Source organism: Mugil cephalus, chromosome 8 (genome assembly GCF_022458985.1).
Source record: "Mugil cephalus isolate CIBA_MC_2020 chromosome 8, CIBA_Mcephalus_1.1, whole genome shotgun sequence".
NCBI classification, from domain to species: domain Eukaryota; kingdom Metazoa; phylum Chordata; class Actinopteri; order Mugiliformes; family Mugilidae; genus Mugil; species Mugil cephalus.
Genome location: NC_061777.1, coordinates 13,868,642 through 13,891,344, shown reverse-complemented (window position 1 = coordinate 13,891,344; position 22,703 = coordinate 13,868,642). Strand labels below are relative to the sequence as shown.

General features: G+C 39.2%; 5 protein-coding genes and 1 non-coding gene across 9 annotated transcripts in view; 4 read left to right on the top strand and 2 right to left on the bottom strand.

The window, feature by feature from the left end:
• sgsm1a (small G protein signaling modulator 1a) overlaps positions 1 to 8,804 on the top strand; it is a 28,695-nt gene extending 19,891 nt beyond the window's left edge. For 2 of the 3 annotated variants that reach the window (XM_047591851.1, XM_047591850.1), the window contains 7 exons: positions 197 to 1,261; positions 1,357 to 1,481; positions 2,480 to 2,562; positions 2,699 to 2,808; positions 2,937 to 3,033; positions 4,067 to 4,234; positions 7,132 to 8,804. In XM_047591851.1, the coding sequence (XP_047447807.1) occupies positions 197 to 1,261; positions 1,357 to 1,481; positions 2,480 to 2,562; positions 2,699 to 2,808; positions 2,937 to 3,033; positions 4,067 to 4,234; positions 7,132 to 7,220 (1,737 nt within the window). In that variant the 3' untranslated portion in view covers positions 7,221 to 8,804. The remainder of the gene's footprint in view (positions 1 to 196; positions 1,262 to 1,356; positions 1,482 to 2,479; positions 2,563 to 2,698; positions 2,809 to 2,936; positions 3,034 to 4,066; positions 4,235 to 7,131) is intronic. The other variant, XM_047591852.1, reaches the window with a different exon arrangement.
• Positions 8,805 to 9,272: 468 nt separating this feature from the next.
• trnak-uuu lies at positions 9,273 to 9,345 on the bottom strand. The gene has a single exon. It is a non-coding gene; the product is annotated as a tRNA-Lys (tRNA).
• Positions 9,346 to 9,618: 273 nt separating this feature from the next.
• gatc (glutamyl-tRNA amidotransferase subunit C) lies at positions 9,619 to 12,730 on the top strand. The gene is made up of 5 exons (XM_047591989.1): positions 9,619 to 9,987; positions 10,065 to 10,115; positions 12,028 to 12,197; positions 12,281 to 12,384; positions 12,479 to 12,730. The coding sequence occupies exons 1-5, from the start codon at positions 9,784 to 9,786 to the stop codon at positions 12,538 to 12,540; spliced, it is 591 nt and encodes a 196-aa protein (XP_047447945.1). The 5' UTR covers positions 9,619 to 9,783; the 3' UTR covers positions 12,541 to 12,730.
• A 1,051-nt stretch (positions 12,731 to 13,781) lies between these two features.
• LOC125012198 (polyubiquitin-B-like) overlaps positions 13,782 to 22,703 on the top strand; it is a 28,965-nt gene continuing 20,043 nt past the window's right edge. The window contains exons 1-2 of one of the 2 annotated variants that reach the window (XM_047591996.1): positions 14,126 to 14,287; positions 14,393 to 15,138. In XM_047591996.1, the coding sequence (XP_047447952.1) occupies positions 14,402 to 14,869 (468 nt within the window). In that variant the 5' untranslated portion in view covers positions 14,126 to 14,287; positions 14,393 to 14,401 and the 3' untranslated portion in view covers positions 14,870 to 15,138. Of the gene's footprint in view, positions 14,288 to 14,392; positions 15,139 to 22,703 lie in introns of those variants that run through there. The other variant, XM_047591995.1, reaches the window with a different exon arrangement.
• pxmp2 (peroxisomal membrane protein 2) lies at positions 14,911 to 20,022 on the bottom strand. Its single transcript, XM_047591991.1, has 5 exons — positions 19,815 to 20,022; positions 19,302 to 19,424; positions 18,587 to 18,749; positions 15,731 to 15,850; positions 14,911 to 15,621 (listed from the first exon to the last, which is right to left on the bottom strand). The coding sequence occupies exons 1-5, from the start codon at positions 19,922 to 19,924 to the stop codon at positions 15,553 to 15,555; spliced, it is 585 nt and encodes a 194-aa protein (XP_047447947.1). The 5' UTR covers positions 19,925 to 20,022; the 3' UTR covers positions 14,911 to 15,552.
• LOC125012197 (polyubiquitin-B-like) lies at positions 21,609 to 22,634 on the top strand. The gene is made up of 2 exons (XM_047591994.1): positions 21,609 to 21,768; positions 21,875 to 22,634. Exon 2 carries the CDS (start codon positions 21,884 to 21,886, stop codon positions 22,373 to 22,375), a length of 492 nt encoding a protein of 163 aa, XP_047447950.1. The 5' UTR covers positions 21,609 to 21,768; positions 21,875 to 21,883; the 3' UTR covers positions 22,376 to 22,634.

The window sequence follows — 22,703 nt, the reverse complement described above, 5'->3', positions numbered from 1 at the left end:
ACAACATTACATCCTGCATAAATACATGTTACTGATATTTTAAACCACATTTTAGAATTCATGACTTCGATGCATGTCATCCCGCGATTTTGAGTCGATACTCCCCCACTGCTGCGCTCCTCTCTCCTGCTAGTTCTTCACATCCTCCCACCCCTTCCCCTGGAGTAGTCTGCTTCCCTTTGGCTTGTTCTTTCAGGTGTTTGAGTCTGTGGAAGAGGTGGACCAGATTGAGACGGAGCCCAAGACCGAAGAGGCCAAACAGTTGCCAAAGATGCCCAACGGAGCTCTGCAGAATGGGACCAGCTCCCCCGACTCCGGACATCCTTCCTCCCGCAACTTCTCTGTCACCTCGGGCCTGTCGGACGGCTCCTTCAGCACGGAGGACAGCGCTGCGCACGACGCAACCCCACGATCCGCAGCTGTGCCTCAGGCATCTCAGAGCAAACCCGCAGAGGGAGAGAGTGATGGTCTGACAGAGGAACGAGACGGCAAGGTGAAAGGTGAAGGGAAGGAAAAAGCTCCAGACGATGTGTCCAGAACTGCAGAGAACGCTAAGGCTGAGGTGATAGATGGCAACGGGGAAGAAAAAGAGAAAAGTTTGCCTCCTGAAACAACGGAGAATATTGAGGAGTCAGGAGCTGTTAAAACAGAGATAGCCAAGGTTGAAGAAAAAAGCCCAGACATTAAAGGAATAAAATCTCATTTGGAAACAGGAAAACAAGTGTCAGATGAGGATACTATGACGGCTGCCACACAAACCAGAGGTGAGCAAAGAGATGAGAGTGTTGAGGATGTGTCAAAGCTCAAAGAAGCAAACGTGGAAAATATGAAGGAAATGGGCAACTCAGAATCTGGTGTGAAAACACCCAAAGCTCCCGGGGCTCCAGAGGTGGAAAAGAGTCTCGCTTTCACAGGAGAGCGAGCAGGAGGAAAATACTGTACCTCTCAGAAGGATGAGGCTCAGGGCATGACTGAGTCTGATGAGTCTCCCTCAGCCATAGAGATGGAGGAGATCCCCAAAGCCAAAATTTCCATGGTGCCTTGGAGCAGGAAGGGACATTGCGAAAACTCGTCTTCCTCTGAAGAATCGGCCGCTCACGCGGTGCCCAGGCAGGAGGAGGAGCAGGCAAAGCTCAGCCCAGAGGGCAGCGAGTCCATGCTGTCGGAGGAGCCGGAGATGGAGAGCCTCTACCCTCCCTTAGATTCTGAAAGTGCAAAGAACAAAGAGACCTCTCGAGAATCGTCTGGGAGTACTTTCTCTGTATGCACACATTTTTTTTTTGTACATTTTTTCTCAGGGAAATCCACTCTCTTTCGAGTGTTCGTCATTCATTGTCCTCATTTTGTTTGTTTCAGCAAGAGCTTCTGGACTTGTACACACTGAATCTGCACCGCATTGAGAAGGACGTCCAGCGCTGCGACAGAAACTACTGGTACTTCACTCCTGCCAACCTGGAGAAACTGCGCAACATCATGTGCAGGTAAAAAGACTGACGGCGGCGGGAATGTAATGAAAGCTGATAAAAGGCAAAAGACACATCATTTCCCCATTGTTTCCCGTCTTGTTGTTGGCGTTATGAAAATTTTCCCACCACCCATCTGACTCCCGTACCCTCCTCATCTTGTTTATTAAAAAAATCCTAAGAATAAATAAAACTAACAATTAATTGATTATCAACAGTTGGTGCTTTTGTAGTCAAAGCCTTTTATATCTTATTCTTCTGTTACACAGGGCTCCATTAATTTTGTCAAACGTAAAAAAAAAAACACGTCATGTTCTTCAGATGTTCTTCAGAACTCATTCATCTTTAACATTAAAACCACACACAGGAGAAGTGACACTGAGCATCTCCTTATGATGCAGTATTCTGCAGAGACACCTTTGGTCCTGGTATTCATGTGGATGTTACCTAGACAGGTACTAGCCACCTTGAGGATGTTGCTGTCTAGCGTACCATAAAACCTGTTCAGGAACAGCTCAGGCCTCCACGTTCCCTAGATCTCAAATTGTATCTGCAGAGGCCCCTCTCTTCAGCCCACAGGACGCAAAAGCTCCCACTACCAGCGTCCTGGTGCCAGACAAGTCACAGGAGAGACATATTATTAGGCAGGTGGTTTTAATGTTGTGACTAATCTGTGTGATCATGAGCAGTTAGTGGGAACTAATTGGTGTAGGGCTGAACACCACTGTCTGATATAAAAGACACGCACATTTAACATGTTCATTTTGGTCTTTTCATGGGATTTATTGCTAATGAGATTTTTTTTTTTTTTTTAATCTAGCCTCATCCTCAAATACTTTTTTTTCATTAAATAATATTAAACTTTGTCTTATTTGTCCTCCCTGATGCACCTTTACATCTCAAAGCCCATCTTCACTACTTCCTGCAGCTTCTGTGTTGAAGAAACATGTGGAAATAACTTCACATGGAGAAGAGCAGCCTCGAGAATCTAACTTTGTTTCTCTCTATATTTGCAGCTACATCTGGAGGCATCTTGACATCGGTTACGTTCAAGGCATGTGTGACCTGCTGGCTCCGCTTCTAGTCATTCTCGATGATGGTGAGTCACTATTTATTTCCAACCACAGTGTATTTTTACCGTTATACATGGAACAGCGAGTCAGTCGACTCAACAACGAGAGTTTGCCCACTCTCATTCTCACTCCACCTCCCTCTCTTCTCTGTCGTCCTTTCAGAGGCTTTGGCTTTCAGCTGTTTCACTGAACTCATGAAGAGAATGAATCAAAACTTTCCACACGGAGGCGCTATGGATACTCACTTTGCAAACATGCGCTCTCTAATCCAGGTGACACAGCCCCAGTAAAGCCTTTACACATACTCTAGGGGTCACGTACCGTTAATCCATTCATTACTTTAAAAAAAAAGTAAAATCTACATCTCACCTGAATCTCCCCTGATCCTTTCTTGGTTTAGATCCTGGACTCTGAGCTGTTTGAGCTTATGCACCAGAACGGAGACTACACCCACTTCTACTTCTGCTACCGCTGGTTCCTCCTAGACTTCAAACGAGGTAAAGTGACGGCACAGTGTGAAATTGTTTGTGCCAATTAGGTGAAGGAGAGATTCACTCCGCTCTTCGAGCTCCATTTGTGGGTAACATGCCAAACCACTTGGCAGCTTGTCAGCCACACATGCAGTTATTAAGGCTCGGAAAGCATTTGGAAGTCAGTTACATCTTTGGAAAAATCTATTTGCTGGAGTGGCTAATGAAATAACTGATTAATATGAACTAAATTTCGGCTTTGTAATTAAACCATAGGCTATCATTGTAAAGCTCATTTTTTTTATTAAATGTGTCACATCAGTTCAGTTTAAATTCTTAAGATGAAATTAAAATGTGATATCAAAATTGTGTCAAGACATTTTTTTACCGTGGCCAGACCCACAATCCCTAAAAGCGAGCACTAACGACAGTGGCAAGGAAAAATGTTTTGTTTTTTTAACAAGAGAAACCGTGAACAGAACCCAGCTCATATTGATGGACCCATCTGCTATAGGTCGGCCGGCTGGAGACAGAATGAGAGAGAAATGAGAAGAGAGTATGAGGAGGACAGAGCATCTGAATAATAAACATGATACCAAATGCTATGGACATAAAACACATATCGGTGCCAATAGTCGTTATAATACAGGTCTGTTGGCTGGCACAATATAATAAAACATGAGGTATTATAAGCAGGTTGGAGACTTATATATATATATATAATATTTAGGTAGGGACGGTTCATTCAAGTAATGGACACTGGACAGGCTGGTCAGGTCTGAGACACTCATAGAAAGGTTGGAGGGGGGGCAGAGACATATAGTTAATAACAAGCCGCACAATAACAGTGCATGATAGGTGGATGGTCCATGCCTGGACCTGTATCAGTATTGTTTAGGGTCAACTGAGGCGGCCTTATCTATAAACTTTATTAAAAAGATTAATAGTAACCTTGAAAAAGAGAGAGACGCTGCACTTTGAGGGTGACATGTTCTTTTTGCCCCTCTCCTGATCTCTGATGCAGTCCAGCGTCCATTCCTCTGTGTTTTCTGTCTTCCAGAGCTGGTGTACGATGACGTGTTTGCAGTATGGGAAACCATCTGGGCAGCCAAGTACGTCTCCTCCAGCCACTTTGTCCTCTTCATTGCCCTGGCACTGGTGGAGATGTACAGGGACATCATCCTGGAGAACAACATGGACTTCACTGACATCATTAAGTTCTTCAATGGTAAAAATGAAGTCATTCCTCTTGCAGCCGATGTTCACATATATTACTCTATTATTGCTGTGCGTTAGCCATAGGTACAACGAGCGAGGATGCTTTCCAAAATAAATATTCAACTCTAGCATTTCCCTGATCTGGATTTGTATTTGCGGTTTTCGTCATGGTGCAGAAGATTAAACATTAGTTATCTTGGGAGCCCTGTTGAGGCTAAATACAGCTGCATAATGTCATCTGTGGTTCTGACACAACTTTGTCAAGTATGCAAAAATAACTACACGGCTGCCATCGGGACTTGTCTCGTCTCCTGTGGCATAAAAAATAATGAAATGCCTGCAGTGCAAACAACCTCAGCTACATTTTTTTATTTATTTATTTTTTATTAAAAATCTGACTCTTGCAGCTTATTTAGTCGATAAATCTGGGTTTGTTTCACAAAATCACTCAGCCTGACATTTTGTTTGCTCTTTCCTCTTCAAGAGAGGGTTATTGTGCATATATCAGTCTGCATAAAAGTTGTCCTGACGGGGTAATTCTCACTGATTCATTGGCTGCTAGTGACAACAAACTTGTGGCGGTTTTATGGGTCTTTTGCTCTGTCTCACAAGAAGATGATTGTCCCTGTCGGTCTGACAGGGAGATGCTCCGTTCGGGCTCAGTGAGCACAACACAGAATATGTTTAATATCAGGAAAAAGTGTGAGAAAGGGCTGCAGATTTATAGAAGAAAGGCCACAGGCCTTAATTGATGAAAAAAGTTTATCGGTAGACGGGGTGTGAGAGAAATGTCAAAGTCAAAGCTTTATTGTCAGTTTCTTCACATGTACCAGACGTGCACATTAATCAAAAAAACTGATAAAGAGAGACATTATTCTAACACTAAGGTAAACAATAACCAAAGTGCACAGCAAATGAAGACATGTCAAAAATGCAATAAGATAAAATAAGAAGTTCACTGTGTATATGTAGACATAGAAAATCTTTCTGCAAGCATAGCAAGTCCACACGTTTTTCTGTGTGAGGTAGGGTTTGTAGACGTGCAAAATACAGCCAGTAATGTGCAAAAGGTCAGAAGGTTTAGAGTTCAGAGTGTTATGTAGAGTCCAGCAGACAGAATGAAATGGGGCGTTTTCTAGTTCCCGCACTTAAGCTATGAGAAATTAATTTATAAACACATGCTGAACAATAATAACAAATGACCACAGCGGTACTACTTGGATTATGAAATTATAGCCTATTCAATAAGCCCTGCCGTATAATTGGCCTTTTATTTGCGTCTGAAAGTCATTTGTATAGAGGGCTTTCTTTTGTGTGTGACAGCATTTTAAACTCATTAACCTCTTCTACACCAAAGCTCCTCCTTACGCCAGAGCGAAAAATAAAATCTCGGGTAGCGTCATTTCTCAAAGGTTACCAAGAGTGGTACTTTCACTCCAGTAGATACAGCAGTGGTTGTGTCAAGTTTCCAGTCAAACATAGAACTGAATTAATAACCTCAGTGTTGACTGACTTTCGGCCGCGGAGGTTATCAGGCGCTTATTCACTCTCTAATTTCCGAGTTTAATAAGGCAGAGGTAAAATATGCTCCTGCTGGAGTTTGTCAAATCTCACTCTGACCTGCTGATAAGGATAAGGCGGCGTATTGTGTTTCAAAACACTCCCCAGTGTCTCTTATCGATAGAGCTCAAGGTTTTTGGTTTTCACAGTTTTGCATCTGTTACTGGCTACATTTGAAAACTCTTTGTTCAAGTAAATTAATAATAAAAAAACACACACACAAGGAGGTGTGTCTCCAAAGCTCCAGACACTTTTACTCTTTTTCTTGCAGTTAGTGCCTTCATTAGATCAGGTTTTAATTCACTGAATATGACAACATGATTTTGAGTGGATTATCAGAAGTAGTTGTGTACACTTATTATTTTTCTTACGCCACGTATTTTGTTCTGTTGTACTTTCCTCTATGTCTGGACAAACCTTCAGGTACAACGTGATTTGCTTTCTATAGACCTCTTCGTGGCCTACGTCACTGTGGCGTCACAACGTTAGCCGGAGGCAAAACAAATGGGAGCTTGAGGCGAACACTGGCACTGTCAACTGTGAAAATGTCGTCTTACTGTATTTTTGTCTGTCAAACCCGAAAAATCACTATCACTAAAAAAATAACTTGAAGTTTTTTCACATACCAGCCACTGTCAGTCATAGACAACTTTGGTTTGGCTTTGGTGATTAAAAGAAAGGATTGAAGCGGAGTGAAACACTCAACAATGTGCACACTTTATATCAGGCTAGATTAATATGTAGTGCATCACCGTGTTCAGCCTGGATAACATGGGTTACACTAAATTGTTGCTGAAATTATGTTAAGTTAATCATTATTTGGGGGATTCTTGTTATGTCTTAATGCTAATGCTAACCTCTAGCTAACACAATGTGTTTCAGGGGTGTCCAAGCTGAAGTTGCTTTGCTACATTACTCTCCACAGTGGTTCCACTTACTTCTAATAATGTCTTTCTAGGGGAGACTTCACTTGATAAATACAACCTCTCTGAGTTCGTCCATTCAGTGAGTCAGAGTGTAGGGGTCGGCGAATGTAGTCCCCTATTGAAATAGTCTGTTGAAATATGCTAACCAGCGTTTACAGGCTATAGTGTTTGAGATGTTTTGCCTCCAGTTAAGCCCCGCCCCTCAAAATACATCACATTGTTTCAAACTGTGAAAGAGTCTGTAATTACGCTTAAATAAAATACAAAACTACAGTTGTTATATTTGATATATTCTCCAGATATTTAAGGAAATAGATTCAACTATTGAATTGTGAAGATTTTTGTTGCTGTTTTTGTTTGTGTATTGGTTAAAAAAAAAAAAGAAAAAGAAGATTAACCTCTAATGTCTGTTGTCTTTCAGAAATGGCCGAACACCACAACATCAAGAAGATTCTGACGCTGGCCAGAGATCTGGTGTGCAAGGTGCAGATGCTGATAGAGAACAAGTGACTTCACTGTTTGTCTTCTATTCCTTCCAAGTCAAGTGTGAACGGCTGTAGCGGCACAAGAGCGAAATACACACAAAAGCACGCACACACACACACACACACACACACACACACACACACACACACACACACACACACACACTACACAAAGCCTTTACAATCACAGTTTGCTGCTATGAGCCTTATTAACTGTGTTCACTATGTCATTGTGTTGTCAGCAGGTGTATGAGAATATTACGCTTAATATTTGTCAGTATGTTAAAGTGGTTAACAAACAAACAAACAAACAAAAAAACATGTTTCTAAATATTTTGGTCAGTCTTAATCTGAGTGCACTTAATATTTTGAGATAAAGATGGTCTTAGTTGCACATTTCAAACCAAAAAAAAAAAACGAGCTGAATTCCCCAGAGACTATATTTATGAGAAAATACATTGTGATAACAGTTTATATTAATTATTTTAATAGTCTACCAGATGAAAAAGAGAATTATATCTGCTAGTTATCCTCCTATCCCTGTCCCTTAATGAAGGAAAGAATGTCTACTTTATACTCTTAATGTACAACACTACAACTCTAATTCATTTTCTCCGACCGATTCAGAATACTGGCTTACAGGCCAAAAAAAATTAAAACCCAAACTCCACAGCGTTTAGAATAAATTTGCTTTTAGCTCCATGTCATTGAATTAGCATCCAACAGTGTTTTCAGTGTTCTTTAACTGCCTTGTCTGCCAAATAGTATGTCTTTATTTGTCACGTGTGAACTACTACTGGTGTACTGAGAGATAACAATTGTGTTTTAAATCAAATTATGTTGTGGAATATTTAAGTGACTTATGGATGTCTGGGCAAAGATTTATATCAAGAAACAAGCCCCATTTGATAATCCTCTTTAAGTTATTTTTCATTATCCATTATAAACACTGTATATTTTGTAAATTGTGCAGTTTACTCACCTTGATTTTTTGTATTGTCCTGTGTTGTCTGGTGCCCGGTTGTCGAATCAGATGTTGAGTTTAGCTTGAATATGATCATGAAAAGGGGAGATCAGGTTTAGTCAGATGGACCAAATGAAGACTTTTATTGGTGAACATTATTCATATTCTTTAGTGTGACTGGTGTAAACAACAGAGGTGAATGATAAATGAAACATACTGCAGGACAAATATTCAAAATGTAACACGAGGCCAACAGATTTGGGGTTTGTGCGGATATGTGAAACCAACACTCATCATTCATAACCTTCTGCAAGTGTTGTTTCATGAATGTGGTGAGATGAATCGCATTTGATATTAGTGTTTCTTTGTGGATGCTACCTGCTGTCAGAAAAGCTATTTTAATTTATTGTAACATTTATATGCCAAAGTATTTATTTATTTATTTATTCATTCATTCATTTTCCCGTTCAGATGCTGCTTTGTTTGTAAAGCTGATATTTTTATTTTGTGGCCAGTTTTAAATGTGTATTGTAAAACAATCAAATTATATACTAATAGTTAATACAGTATGTATATATATATATTAAATGGGTATATGTTCTTATAATAAAAATAAAAATGGAATCATTATTTTTCCAAAACTCATTGTGGTGTGCCTTTTTTTGAATCCAATAAGAAATACATGTCATCCTGGAAGGTAACAGACATCAGTATGTTGTGTTTTAGTTTTACGAAAGCTTTGGTCAAAATCCATCTCAGTCTAATTTGATTATACACTCATGGAACAGTTTTGCCACGAAGTTAGTGGCTTCGTTAGATCACATTTTTAATTCACTGAGTACTGAAGGAGGTTTATGACAACATGTAAAAACAAAAATTAGCATACTGACTTAAAAGGTTAAAGTCACTGAAAGAGGAGGGAAAAAAAAAAAATTACGCCCGAACAGGGACTTGAACCCTGGACCCTCAGATTAAAAGTCAGTGGCTTCGTTAGATCACATTTTTAATTCACTGAGTACTGAAGGAGGTTTATGACAACATGTAAAACAAACATTAGCATACTGACTTAAAAGGTAAAAGTTACTGTAAGAGGAGGTAAAAAGAAAATATTGACGCCCGAACAGGGACTTGAACCCTGGACCCTCAGATTAAAAGTCTGATGCTCTACCGACTGAGCTATCCGGGCGCTCGGGAGCATGACGTACCCATTTTCCAATTTTTTCTTTACTGTACGGACATACTGTACAGACATACTGTATGTTGGTTGTGCCACCGGCAATATTCTTATTCACAAACGATAATATCCGTGTCTTTTAAGGACGTAATACCATGATATAATTCCCTATGAATTTTTAATTATTGATTAATATGCCTCAAAGAAACTCTTATTTTGTGAAAACGAATGTCAGTTGTCATCCAGGAATAAAAGCGAACAAGGAAGTACGTTGACGTGAACACTCTTGTCCTCCTTCCTCCTCTGAGTTAGCTAGAGCAGTTCGTTAGCAACACTAGCTTGTGGAGCTAGTTTAGCACATAGCATATACCTTCCTGCCGAGAAAATATTAATTAATGTGGAACTTTATTTTACATATCACATATACATGATCAGCTAACTTTCCTGGATATGTCAGCGTGTAGCCTCGCTGCATCACGCACATGTCGTGGCGTGTCACTGAAAACCACTCGACCTTCGTTTAACCTGTTAACAAACTATGGATGCTCGACAACAAACGTGGAAAACTTCCATAGAAGACGAAGAAAAAGCTGTTTTCAAAGCCACAGCACTAATGTAACGCGCCTGTTCAGCTCCCGACCACACAACCCTAAGGTAAGTTAAATATATTGGTATGCAACACATCTGTAACTCATACAGAATATTGACTTGATGTTGTTGCCTATGTACAGGTACCAAAGGTTGCAACATGGGAACCTGTACCTGAACACCAACTTCCCCCGGTAAGTCATTTCAACTTTTAGCTATTTCCTTCATGACATTCCTAGTGGGACATAAGTTTGATTTAGGTCAAATGTTTAAGCCCGTTCCCCCTGACAGAATTTGTTTAACAGAGTCGAGATTGAAGGCCTCAGTTTTATTTCATTTTATTTATTTTAATCTCTTTGGTTGGCCAAACTTTGGGAGCATTTGCCTGAGGTCATTGTCAGTTTGAAAGAAGTTTTCTGAAGTGCACCAGTCCCCCCTGCTGCCAAGAGCTTCCACAACATGATGCTGCCACCCCCATGCTTCACAGTTGGGATTGTGGTCTTAGGCCTGCGGGCTTCCCCTTTTTCCCTCTATAGACATAATAATGGTCAAACTGAGATCCTGCATCCTCATATGGGTTTTAGGTTTGTGGCAGCTTATTCTGCATTTATCCTCTTAACTAGATACTAGATGGTGTAAAAACATGATAGTGGGCATTTCAGCGGATTCATTCTATAGCCGATTACATAACAAAAGTGGACAAAACCTCATCAAATTTTACAGTTGAAACTTTCTTATTAACTTTTCTAGTTTAATATGACACATAAATTCTATCAATAGTGACAAACTATAACTTCACTAATTAGCAAGTACCTAATTGAGGACAATGAGACTTCATTATTTGCAACTCTGCTTTTGCACATCAATGTTCAGACATGAAAATTAACAGTTTTATATTTTGTTACATATTGTTGGCTTTGTTATAATATATAAGCCCATATATCAGAGGACAGTCAAGGCAGCCCAGAGGATTGTTGACAGGCCTCTCCCCTCTCTGATGGACATCTACACCACACAGTGCCTCAGCAGAGCTCACATCATTATCAAGGACAATTCATTCCAGGTTCTCAGATGTTTGAGCTGTTGCCCTCTAGGAGGCGCTACAGATGTATTAGATCATGGACAAGACTGTAAAACAGTTCCTTTCTGAGAGCCATCGTCATCTGAATTCTCTCATGCAACAGTTTGCGTAATATACGATGTGCAATATAAGACTTGAAACTACTTGGACTCTTTATGCTGCTATTATGTCTGTCTATTATAAAAACTTCGTGGAGTACATGTTTAGACGTTTACACTTTACCACTGCTGCTACACTTTTTCCACTGCTGTAGTAAAACAATATATATTTTATTTTATAATTTTGTATATTTTCAATATATTATGTATTTTCAAGTATTTTTAACTATGGCTTTAGCTGTATATCTTGTAAATAATACCTACTTTGCACTATTTTGTACTTACTTGTGTGTTTTTGCACTGAACAGGAGAAGATCTCCAATCTCTTTGTACACTGTATAATGACAGTAAAGGGCATTTTTATTCTATTCTGTTCTGTTCTGTTCTATATATAGTGCATTAATCCCTGTGTCATCACATGAAGACACCGTTTTTTCAAAAAAAATACTTCCTGTTCAAAGACAAAGCTTAGTTTTAAAAGTCTTTGGGTTCTGCTAAAAATAAAAATGAGAAATTAAAAATGCATACCAAACAAAAGCTCAGGTCTCAGGAGGTAAAGGGCTTGTTTCCATGTGACTTCACAAGGTCCATTGCTGTTGTTCAGGGGTTGATTTGTACTAATAAACTGATGGATATATTTAGTCATTATGCTGTTGTAAAAAAAAAATTACCTCTATCTTAGCTAACCTGCAAAAATAGTCTGTTAACAATACAATAATTAAGCAGCCACACTGAAACAGTTTGCCTTTTGAAGTCATCTTCCTGTGATTAAAAGGTCAGTTTCGGTGTAAGTGAATTCACGTTTTATTTTTTTCCCTGTGGATAAATTCAGTGGTTACGCACAGTCAAAGGTATTTTTAAGTAAGGAAAGGGGAAATGACGTTATCACATATATATTCTTAAACAATACAACATTTATTTTTACAGCCTACCCAAATCCCTGCTGACCTGGTGGACAAACTGGAGCGCCTGGCCTTGGTTGATTTCCGCACCAAACAGGGACTGGCTTGTTTGGAGAAAGCCATCCGGTTTGCAGATCAGCTTCATGTTGTTGACACGTCAGAGGTTGAACCAATGGACTCGGTTCTAGAAGACAGGTACGAGCAGTTCGGTTTTCTAAACTTTGTTGCAGCTTTTCTTGATAAAGTGCTAATAATATGTTTTATTTTTGCATATTCAGGGCTTTATACTTGAGAGATGATGCAGTGGCGGAAGGTGACTGTGCTGAAGAACTGCTTCACCTCTCAAAGAACACAGTTGAAGAATATTTTGTGGCGCCACCAGGTATGAAAAACATGTATTTTAAAACATGAGATCAAATTTTACAATGATAATTTGATGATGTACAGTTTTCATTGTATATGTTTTCTTACCACAGGAAACATTCCTCTGCCTAAGAGGGACGAGAGGGCCGCCATGCTCAAACACTCTGAGTTCTGATGTTTATGACTTTGTCCTTGATATTTATTACTTTTTTATTTGGATACCGGATGCATCTTTCAAGAACTACAATATATGTCAGATCTGTTTATCGAAGCCAAATCTAGTCTCTTTCCTGCTCATCTTTCTGTCTTCTCATGTTCTGCAACAGGAAAAATAAAAAGCTTTACATACGTTTTTGTTTTTCATATCCAGAGTTTGGCACCCATGTTGTTTTTCAGTTTCTGTATCGTTTCCTTGTAGCGGTTGCTGAGCAATATGCAGTTTTGATGGTCTGTGTAATGAGGGCAATTCAGGGCAGAGTTGCATCATTATTTGATTTGCAGTGGTGGAAGGTGAGTGAATACACAAAGTATTTTTATTTAGTGCTTCTTTATACTTCAACTCCACTTTCAAATAAAAATTTTACCATTAAGATTTTGCAAGATTCGTGTTTGTATGAGGTATTTATTTTCACTACAAAGTGCCCTCTGCTTCTTAAGTTCTCAAACGGTCCATTTTTAATAAGAGTAATTCTCTAAGTCAAAAATTAAAGAAGGTCAATATTACCAAATCAGTGTATTAAACTCTGTCAACAGTGGGGAAGGTGGGAAAAGCTTCAATAAAATGTTATACATATAAATAACAAGTTAATAATCCTAAACTAAGACAGGGAATGTTTACATGGATTAAATATTAGGACTGAGTTTAAATGTATTTGCCACACTTCTGACGGTAAATATCTGCAACAGGGGACATTTTGGATTTTTGTTTTCTCTAGCTACATCGATCAGCCACAACATTAAAACCAATGGCGGCTGACATAAATAACGTTAACCATTTTATGACGTGACAATTCAGTGTTCTGCTGGGAAACTTTTGAACCTGGCATTCATGTGGATGCTACTTATGTACCACCCACCTAAACCAAACCAGGCACCCCCACCCCACAGCAATGACAGTTCTTGGGGGCAGCATCCATGCCCAGCAGCATGCAGCTTGACACAGACGCACAAACAATTTAGGAACAACTCAGAAAACATGAAAAATAGCACAAGGTGTTGACCTGGCCTCGAAATTCTCTACATCCCAAACTGGTCAAGTATCTGTGGGATGATCCACAGAGGCCCTCCTCTCAACCCATAGCACCCAAAGACCCCCACTAACAACTGTGTTTCCAGACACCACAGTACACCCTCAGAAGGCCTGTGCCAGTTCTCTGATGAGTCACATCTGTTTTGGAGGCACAAGGGAGACCTACACATTATTAGGACAACATACGGTCATAATTTTATGGCTTATCGGTGTAAATAAAGGGGCTACGTAGTTACTGTGCGTTTTATTTTCATGGCTAATATTTTCTGTTTAGGTTTTGTTTCCCTGTAAACGTGTTCTTATAACGTAGCTAAACAGAGTCGGGGTTTATGGCTGGACTTGATCAGATTAGTTTAAAAAAAAAAAAGTCCCTTGTCCCAGCCCAGCTGTTTCTCCTCCGCCACACCTGCAACACCTGCCTAATAAACCGGTTAGGTGGTGTTGCATTACTGCGTGATCAAAACACGCATTTTATAACGGAGTCATGTTTGGAGAATAGAAACCGAAAGTTATCAAGGCAGAGAGGGAAAACGAATCTTAAGCGAAGGGGAGGGTGTTTTGATCAGCTGGGTCAGACTGTATATAAACAGAGGAGCTAAAAGTTTTCACACAGCTATTCACAGCTATACATCGCGACAAGTGGCACTCCTGAACAAAAAGGAAGACAAGAAAGGTATGAAACTCTCTTCATAAAATGAACAATGATGAAGCAACATTTGATAATTAGCAGAGATGTCTTTTTATTGCATCTTAAATTATATTTTGAATTCTCTTTCAGACTATTAAGATGGAACTGATCATCAAAACAATGGATGGGACATTACACCCGCTGGTTGTGAACCCACAGGACACTGTTGGATTCCTGAAAACACAAATCCATAGACTACTGAAGGTGCCTGTGCACAAACAGAAGCTGGTGTTTGTTAACGGCCAAACGACAACTCTCAGCGACGACACCAAACCTTTGTGCTACTACGGCTTGCAGTCCGGCTCCTATGTCTCCCTGCTGATCGTCGAGCCTCCTACCACGCAAGTTTTCCTCAGGAACGAGAAGGGGCAGACGAGCACCTACGACATCAAAACCAACGACACGGTGGACGACTTCAAGCGGAGAGTGGAGCAGAGGGAGGGGGTACCGGTGAACCAGCAGAGGCTCATTCACGAAAGCAAGGAGATGACAACTGGAAAACTGTCGGACTACAACGTGAGGGCGCACAGCACCATCTTCCTGACCCTCCGACTGAGAGGAGGCTGAGGACATAGTGGACGACGCACCAGGGAATTAACCCCCTATACTTTTTTTTTTTTTTTAAATGTTTTTAATTTTTTTTATATTTATTAGTAGTTTTAATATAAATGGTCGATTCATTCCACAATGTGTAATTCCGCCGTAATAACTTTGTTTTGTTTAGCCGACAACAAAGCCATTCCATACACACAAGATTCAGTGTTATGCTTTTATTTTGAAAATCCATGTAATCAGATTGTAAAAAATTAAATAAAAATAAAAGTCTTTGATGTGAATTTACACGCCTCTTCGCATTTCCTGTGCCTAAACCCTCTGCTCAGTGGGTGGAGCTGCACTGTTTCAGGTCTGAAGATGTAACAAAAATATAACTAGCATTGAGACTTTAAAACCGACATTATTCAAATGTTTTTAAGGAGCTGTCCAGATCATGTACATCAAGGTTTACTAAGAAGTCTTCTGGCAGTGATCTGTAAAAATGCATTTCTTCTGTTATTCTTACAAACACAGTCACGTGTCTCAAATATTACAGCAGCATGTTATAAACTCTAGCAGTATATGTGAAAATTATTAACCAGATTAGTAACAGGTTTACAGCAGCACAGTTAACAGATTGGTACTATCTCAGTTTTCAGGCGTTCACCAACACGCCAAAGGCATTTTCCCCAGGCTCATTTTCGTGGAAGGAATGTTCATTTTCTCACAGATGCGAGGTAGGCATACCAAAACAAGGCGATCACGTTGGCAAACAGCACTCTGAACTGAAAGCAAGAACAGATACAGGAAGACACGGGGGGAGGGGGGGAGGTAAACAAGTGCCAGTGTGTGACTCGTCTCGCTTTGAATGCAGCATACCAGCTAAATACGTACCTGAACGGGCACAAAGTTGATATTTATGAACTGGAAGGGAGTCCAGACTTTCCAGTTCATCTTCAGAGCGGTCCAGTAACTACTTCTCATCTTCTTTTCGAAATCTGCCCAGCCTTTGGCCTGAGGATGGTTTAAGATGATTAAAGGTCCACATTTATATTGATTTTTATATTTATCCATGTAAAAATCTTAATGGCTGCAGATGATACATGAAGGACATAGACTAAGTACTATGGTAAACATCCAGGTTAAATAGGTTTAACTTTACACATCATAATCCGTTCACAAGGCATAGTTAGTATTATTAATTCTGCAAAGTTTGGTTTCATGTTTGGTATTTCTTCAGAGCAATATGTAGTAAAATATTTCCTGTGCTTCTTCCTCAAATTTAGTTAGTGAAATGAAATGTTTTGAGTGTTAAATAAAACAGGACATTTAAAGTCGTCACATTAAGCGCTGAGATGGGGTGTTTTTTTTTTGTTTGGCGATTAATATGTAATAAAATATGGCATCAAGGAAAAGGTCGTCAAGGCTCAGTCAACATGTAGATATCAGAGATGATTAAGTTATATTTGATAATTTTCTTCTAGATTGCCACAAAGTTTCTTTTCTTACTGTGGTCCTGAATATATTGTTAAATTGATTAACATTTTCTTTGTTTAATATCCAGTTCCTGTCTCTGCTCGACAGTGTTGTGGCTGAGGTCACTTCCTCTAGTACCTGGAAACTCCCTAATCTAGTAATTGCATAGACGCACTCAGGTTTTAGAAAGAAGTCACATAACAGTTGTAAAATGTTGGTCCTGATAAAGGTCGATAGACTGAAACGTTGGCACTAGACTCAATAAAAAGAGCTTAAATGTGAGCGGGAGCAACTTCACTGTTAGCCTGGGTTTCATTTCTACTCAAACAATCAATTACAATTCACATAGATAATTTACGTTTGATTGTATAACTGCCAAATGAAAGTGCACTCTACTAATTATTAGTAGAATATACTTACATTTGAACGTAACGACATACATGGATACTTTTAAGTTGAATTAGGTGGGGAGGTTGAAGTTTTGCTCATGAAAACGCCTCTTAAATTCCCGCCACAACATAATTAGAATCTGCATGATTCATGCTGCATATTCGCTGCTGAAGAGTTCAGAGACATTTTACAACTTTTTATAACTATTTTTTTATTTAGCGAGGAGTAATTTATAGGCAGTGGAAACAGTAGTTCCACTACCGTAGCTCCCTGTAGCTACTTTTATCACCGAACGAAGCCCTGCCACATGAGCCTGCCTCAAGTGGAGAAAACGGAGACAACTGAATTTGGTGAATGAGCGACATTTAATGGCGGCTATTGATTTAAAGTTAGCACTAGCTCCTAGGGCTGTAAAAAAATCTGTTTTCGTTAGCTAAGCTTATATTAGACACATTTTGGCTACAGAGCAGTGTAAATTCATATTAACCAGTTAAACTATTAGACATATATAGCTTTAGTGGCTGTTTGTGAGCAGTGTAAATGTTGTTTGAAATATTAATACAGATATTTTCACTTGTTAGGGGCCTCCTGGCTGGGGCTTTTTTAACGTTACCTAAAGTGTCGTCATAATGTCCTCTCATTGTGTGTTTCTCAGCTCAGAGTGAGGATCGAAAGGGAGTGTGCTAATGCTGGAGCTGGCTAACTTGCCACAGGCCTTCTGTGTCCTTTTTGGACTGATGTAAAGCACCTTCCAAAATAAACTATCTGTTTATAACTGTTTAAAACAGATATATAGATATACCTGCTCCACTGCTCTGGATATGACTGCTTGGTTATTTGTAATTTTGTACAATACCCTGTTTAATGTTGCTTGTGTTTCGATACGCAAGTTTTTATGTACGGCCACTGATTTTGCAATTTCATTCCATCCTGATTCATGTTATTAGCACTGATCTAGTTCCATTCCTATTGCCAACTACATTTTATAGTATTGGCTCTGATTTGGTGATGCGATATTTTGATTTCAAACCTATTCTGTTTGATAACACGACAAAGACACAGATACAACTCCATAATTACTGACTGACATTGTTGTTAAAAATGTTAGATGTAACATTTCTGTGTCCCACATTTAATAAAACATGGAAAGAATGCGGTTTGATTTTTATTTTCTTAATTTAAAATGTGTAGTATTAAAATGTTTAATAAATTGATTTTATTTTACTCGAGATACTAAGTGGAATTTTTAAGTTAAATCAACTTGGAGGTTAGTGCTTTAAGTTTTAAGTGGAATAAATAAATGGGCAAAGAAATAGATATTACTAATGTTTACTAATGTTTTAAAGTTAAACAAACTTGGTATTAGGTGTAGTGAACTCAAAATAACAATATAATCCACTCAATTTTTTAAGTTAAATGCACTCAAGTTTTCATAGTACATTACTTAATTTTTTTAGGACAACTGGTTTCCTCAATTGTATAGGTAACCTCAACGTATCCGGGTTTACTGTGTTGTGATTTTTATTTTTTTTTTTTTATCATGGGCAATGTTGAACAGAGATTAAGTCATTGATATGTCAGATGTTTTTCCCATAACTATGTAAATAAAGATGTTGCCAGTATAGTGCAAAGCAGTGATAAACAGTAATGATTGCTAGATAAGTATAAAACATATTTTGTTTACATTTTTTTCCTCACTACATAAATGTATGTGTTACTTCCTAGTTGTGAGGATTTAAATGAGTAAGTGTGTCAGAAGGGTCAAATCAAGCTATTTCAGCCTCGCTCCACCTTTTCTGACAATTTAAAAAAAAAAACACATGCAATCTTAACGCTAGTGATACCCTCTATCAATCTGAAGAGGTAGTTCATGGGAAGACCCACCTCCAGGATGGTCATAACAAAGTAGAAAATGAGCAAAAAGCCAGGAGCAAAAATAAGCCGGTCCAGTAGGAGACGTTTGACTATACAGTACGGGTCTGTGATGGGCATCCACACCTCCATCAGCTGGTAAAAGAAATGGCTCACCGGTCCTGTAACAAGTAACCTGCAACAAACAACAAGGGATCTTATAACTAGCACAAATACATAGATACATGTCATTAAATTAGTTGAGCGCATGGAAGAGATCAAGTTTAAGGATGTGAAGATTTTCAGTCTATAGCACTTTAACTTGACTATATAGATATTGGGGGAAAAAAATTTTAACATTTAACTTGATACATTAAACTATTTATTGTACACTTATTATTATATGTACACATGCTACAGTAGTCTGGATGTCCAGTACAAACAGATTGAAATTGATGGAAATGAAAACTTAAATAATGATAAACAATAAAAAACCTTAACCTCCCACCAAAGTTTGAGTTTTCATTAGAGCTAAAGAAGCCACTTACAAGGCACTTTCTTCAAGTCCCTTTGCCTTTGTTTTAGCCTTGTGTTTGACAGGTCAAGGTTAAGACGCAAAGATAATAAGAGAGAACAGTATGTCTCTGCTATCATTCAATAGTTTCACTGTAACACAACATCACAACCATGGCCTTGTAGCCTTAAAGCCAACACAGATGCTCAGTTTTCTTCATGGATTAAATCTCACCCATAAATGGCGTAGCGTGAGGCTCCAGCCACATCAATCTCTTTGACAGCAGCTCCATTTTTGGCCTTTTTTCTTGCCTCCAAAATCTGAGACAGAAGATTTCCTAAAGCTGAGAGGATCCCACTGGAAACACAGAGGATGCACAAAGAAATTTGTCAATATGCAACAGGCACATTTACAGAAAGGTGCTCTTGTAAATATAAAATCAGTGTCATCAACTAGTCAGGGGTGGTTCCCCCTGCAGATGCTGATTGGTTGAAATCAGTGTGGTGACAAAGGACCAGTCTGTGGTCAGAGCAAACAAAGTGCTCTATTTAAAAAATAAATAAATAAATAGATAAAAGGCAACAACTGAACAGTTGAAAACGACTCTATATTTGTTCCTGCATAGCAAACGACCTAATAAACTTAGTTGCAACAGATTTACTTTGCCAATGGCTAAATAAGAAAATAAGAAAGGCTGGACTGTCAGACTGAGGAAAGAAGAAGCAGTCAATGACCGGGGCTACTAACCTCGTTACAGACTTTGTCAGAATGGGGTATTTCTTCAGAAGAACCAGATACTGCTGCAGTAAACGGAAATGTAAGGACGCGTCCCGGACGGGCAGACTCTCCACGGCCATTTTTGTCAATAGTTAAAGTGAACAAATATTAGCTCCACAAAGTAAACTGACAGGGGCGAAGTCACCCCGCCACTCTTCCTGGTTACGTCATTACGTTGCCGACGGAGCCACGCCTCCGCGTCGAGGTCAAATACTGTACCGTTATCGGGGTCAGTTTGAAATGTGTAAATGTCAAACAGCACAAATGAGCACAAACAGGTAATAATGATGATAACGATAATAGTTTTATACCATTCAAGACTATAAAAGTATTTGTAAAACATCATATTTTTCTCTAACTTGAAACTTGCAGCATGTAACGCTGAATAATAACATTGAAAACACTTAACTTTATACTTATTACAACTAATAGCATTCCAAGGCGTACATGAGCCATATTGCTCAGTCAAAACTAGTGAAATCTCTCACAGAGCAGATAGAAGTGGGCATTATTTATGTACTGTAGGTCCTGTTTATGGGGTGGTTGTGTTTGCCATTTCAAAAACATTTCCACAAACCTTGGGTTAGCTTGTCCTTTTTTAATTTTATTATTATTATTATTATTATTATTATTATTATTATTAATATTATTAATGCATACCTGGCGCACAATAATTATGTTCCCCAGGTATGCATTGACTTCGCTGCCGCCTGGACAAATTAAGCAGAATTGGACTCGACAATGATCCATACGAACTGTATAGTATATACAGTATATACAGTCAATGATACGAACAAGTGTGGATTTGGAAGAGTGGATTCGCCTCAGCTTCAGTTAATTTAAGCTAGTTTTGGGTCATTTCAGTTAGGTTAGGTCATATTCCGTTTATTGTTTTATGGTTATTTATTGAACTGAAATAGTTACTGTTGGCCGTAACTACGCCAAAACAACAGCGTCGATAAACTTATCTAACAGCCCTCCAGAACGTAACTTAAGAAGTAACTTAGGGTATAACTTCATCAAAAATACAGCATGAATTAATATTACCTGACACTAAATATGCCTAGATTCCAGTTGTTTCTTCGTAATGCAGTGATCCATTTACTTCCGGCTTCCAGGAGCCTGTAAATCTGGCTACTTTTCAAATCTGTTGGTTCAGTCACTCGCACAACAGCTCTTCGTCATTTTTAAAATCAGTTTTACAACTTAGACGCCATTAAAGGCTATGATTCAAACTAATGCTGTTCATCTCCATGTTCATCTGTCACTTTCTGCCACACAGTGCTCCGTAACCATGGAGACTTCGGCTAGTTGTGACGTCACGTGCATACCTTCTATGTCGTAGGTGTCAAACTCTGGTCCGCAGTGTAATTACATTTGGCCCTCGAGACCAAATACCAAATGAGTACTAGAGCCGGTATTACACATTGACTGTATATACTAGGTATTATACAAGGCATGTTACCCCCCCGGTTATTTGCAGTACACGTCACTGTGTTTTTGTTTTTTCTTGTTGCATTGTTAGAAATACTTGTCATGGCTGATATTTTCTGCTTTGGTTTTGTTTCCCTCTAAACAAGTTCTTAACGTAGCTAAACACAGTCACAGTTCATGGTTGGACTTGAACAGATTAGTTAAAAAAAGAAAGTCCCTTGTCCCAGCCCAGCTGTTTCTCCTCCGCCACACCTACAATGCTGCGTGATCAAAACACGCATCGTATAGCGGAGTCATGTTTGGAGAATAGAAACCGAAAGTTATCAAAGCAGAGAGGGAAAACGAATCTTAAGCGAAGGGGAGGGTGTTTTGATCAGCTGGGTCAGGCTGTATATAAACAGAGGAGCTAAAACTTTTCACATAACTATTGAGCATCGCGACAAGTGGTATCCCAGACAAAAAAAAAAGGAAGACAAGAAATCATCCCAAGGTATGAAGCTCTCTTCATAAAATGAACAATGATGAAGCAACATTTGACAATTAACAGAGATGTCTTTTTGCCGCATGCTTAAATTATATTTTGAATTTTCTTTCAGACTGCTAAGATGGAACTAATCATCAAAACACTGGATGGGACATTACACCCACTGATTGTGAACCCACGGGACACTGTTGGATCCCTGAAAACACAAATCCATAGACTACTGAAGGTGCCTGTCCACAAACAGAAGTTGGTGTTTGTAAACGGCCAAACGACAACTCTCAGTGACGACACCAAACTTTTGTGCGACTACGGCTTGCAGTCCGGTTCCTATGTCTCCCTGCTGATCGTCGAGCATCCTCCCATCAATCCTCCCATCAATCCTCCCACCCAAGTGTTCCTCATAAACGAGAAGGGGAAGTCGAGCACCTACGATATCAAACCCAACGAGACGGTGAACGACTTCAAGCGGAGTGTGGAGCAGAGGGAGAGGGTACCGGTGAACCAGCAGAGGCTCGTTCACGAAGGCAAGGACATGACAACTGGAAAACTGTCGGACTACAACGTGAGGGCGCACAGCACCATCTACCTGACCCTCCGACTGAGAGGAGGCTGAGGACATAGTGGACGACGCACCAGGATTAATTCTTTATACTTTTTTTTTATTTAGTTTTATTTTATATTTATTCGTAGTTTTAATATAAATCGTCATTCCACAATGTGTAATTCCGTCTTAATAACTTTGTGTCTTGTTTAGCTGACAACAAAGTCATTCCATACACACAAGAGATCAATGTTATGCTTTTATGGTGAAAAAATCCATGTTACCCAGAAATTGTAACAAATGTAATATAAATAAAAGTCTCTGATGTGAATTTACACGCCTCTTCTCATTTCCTGTGCCTTAAACCCTCAGCTCAGTGGGTGGAGCTGCACTGTTTCAG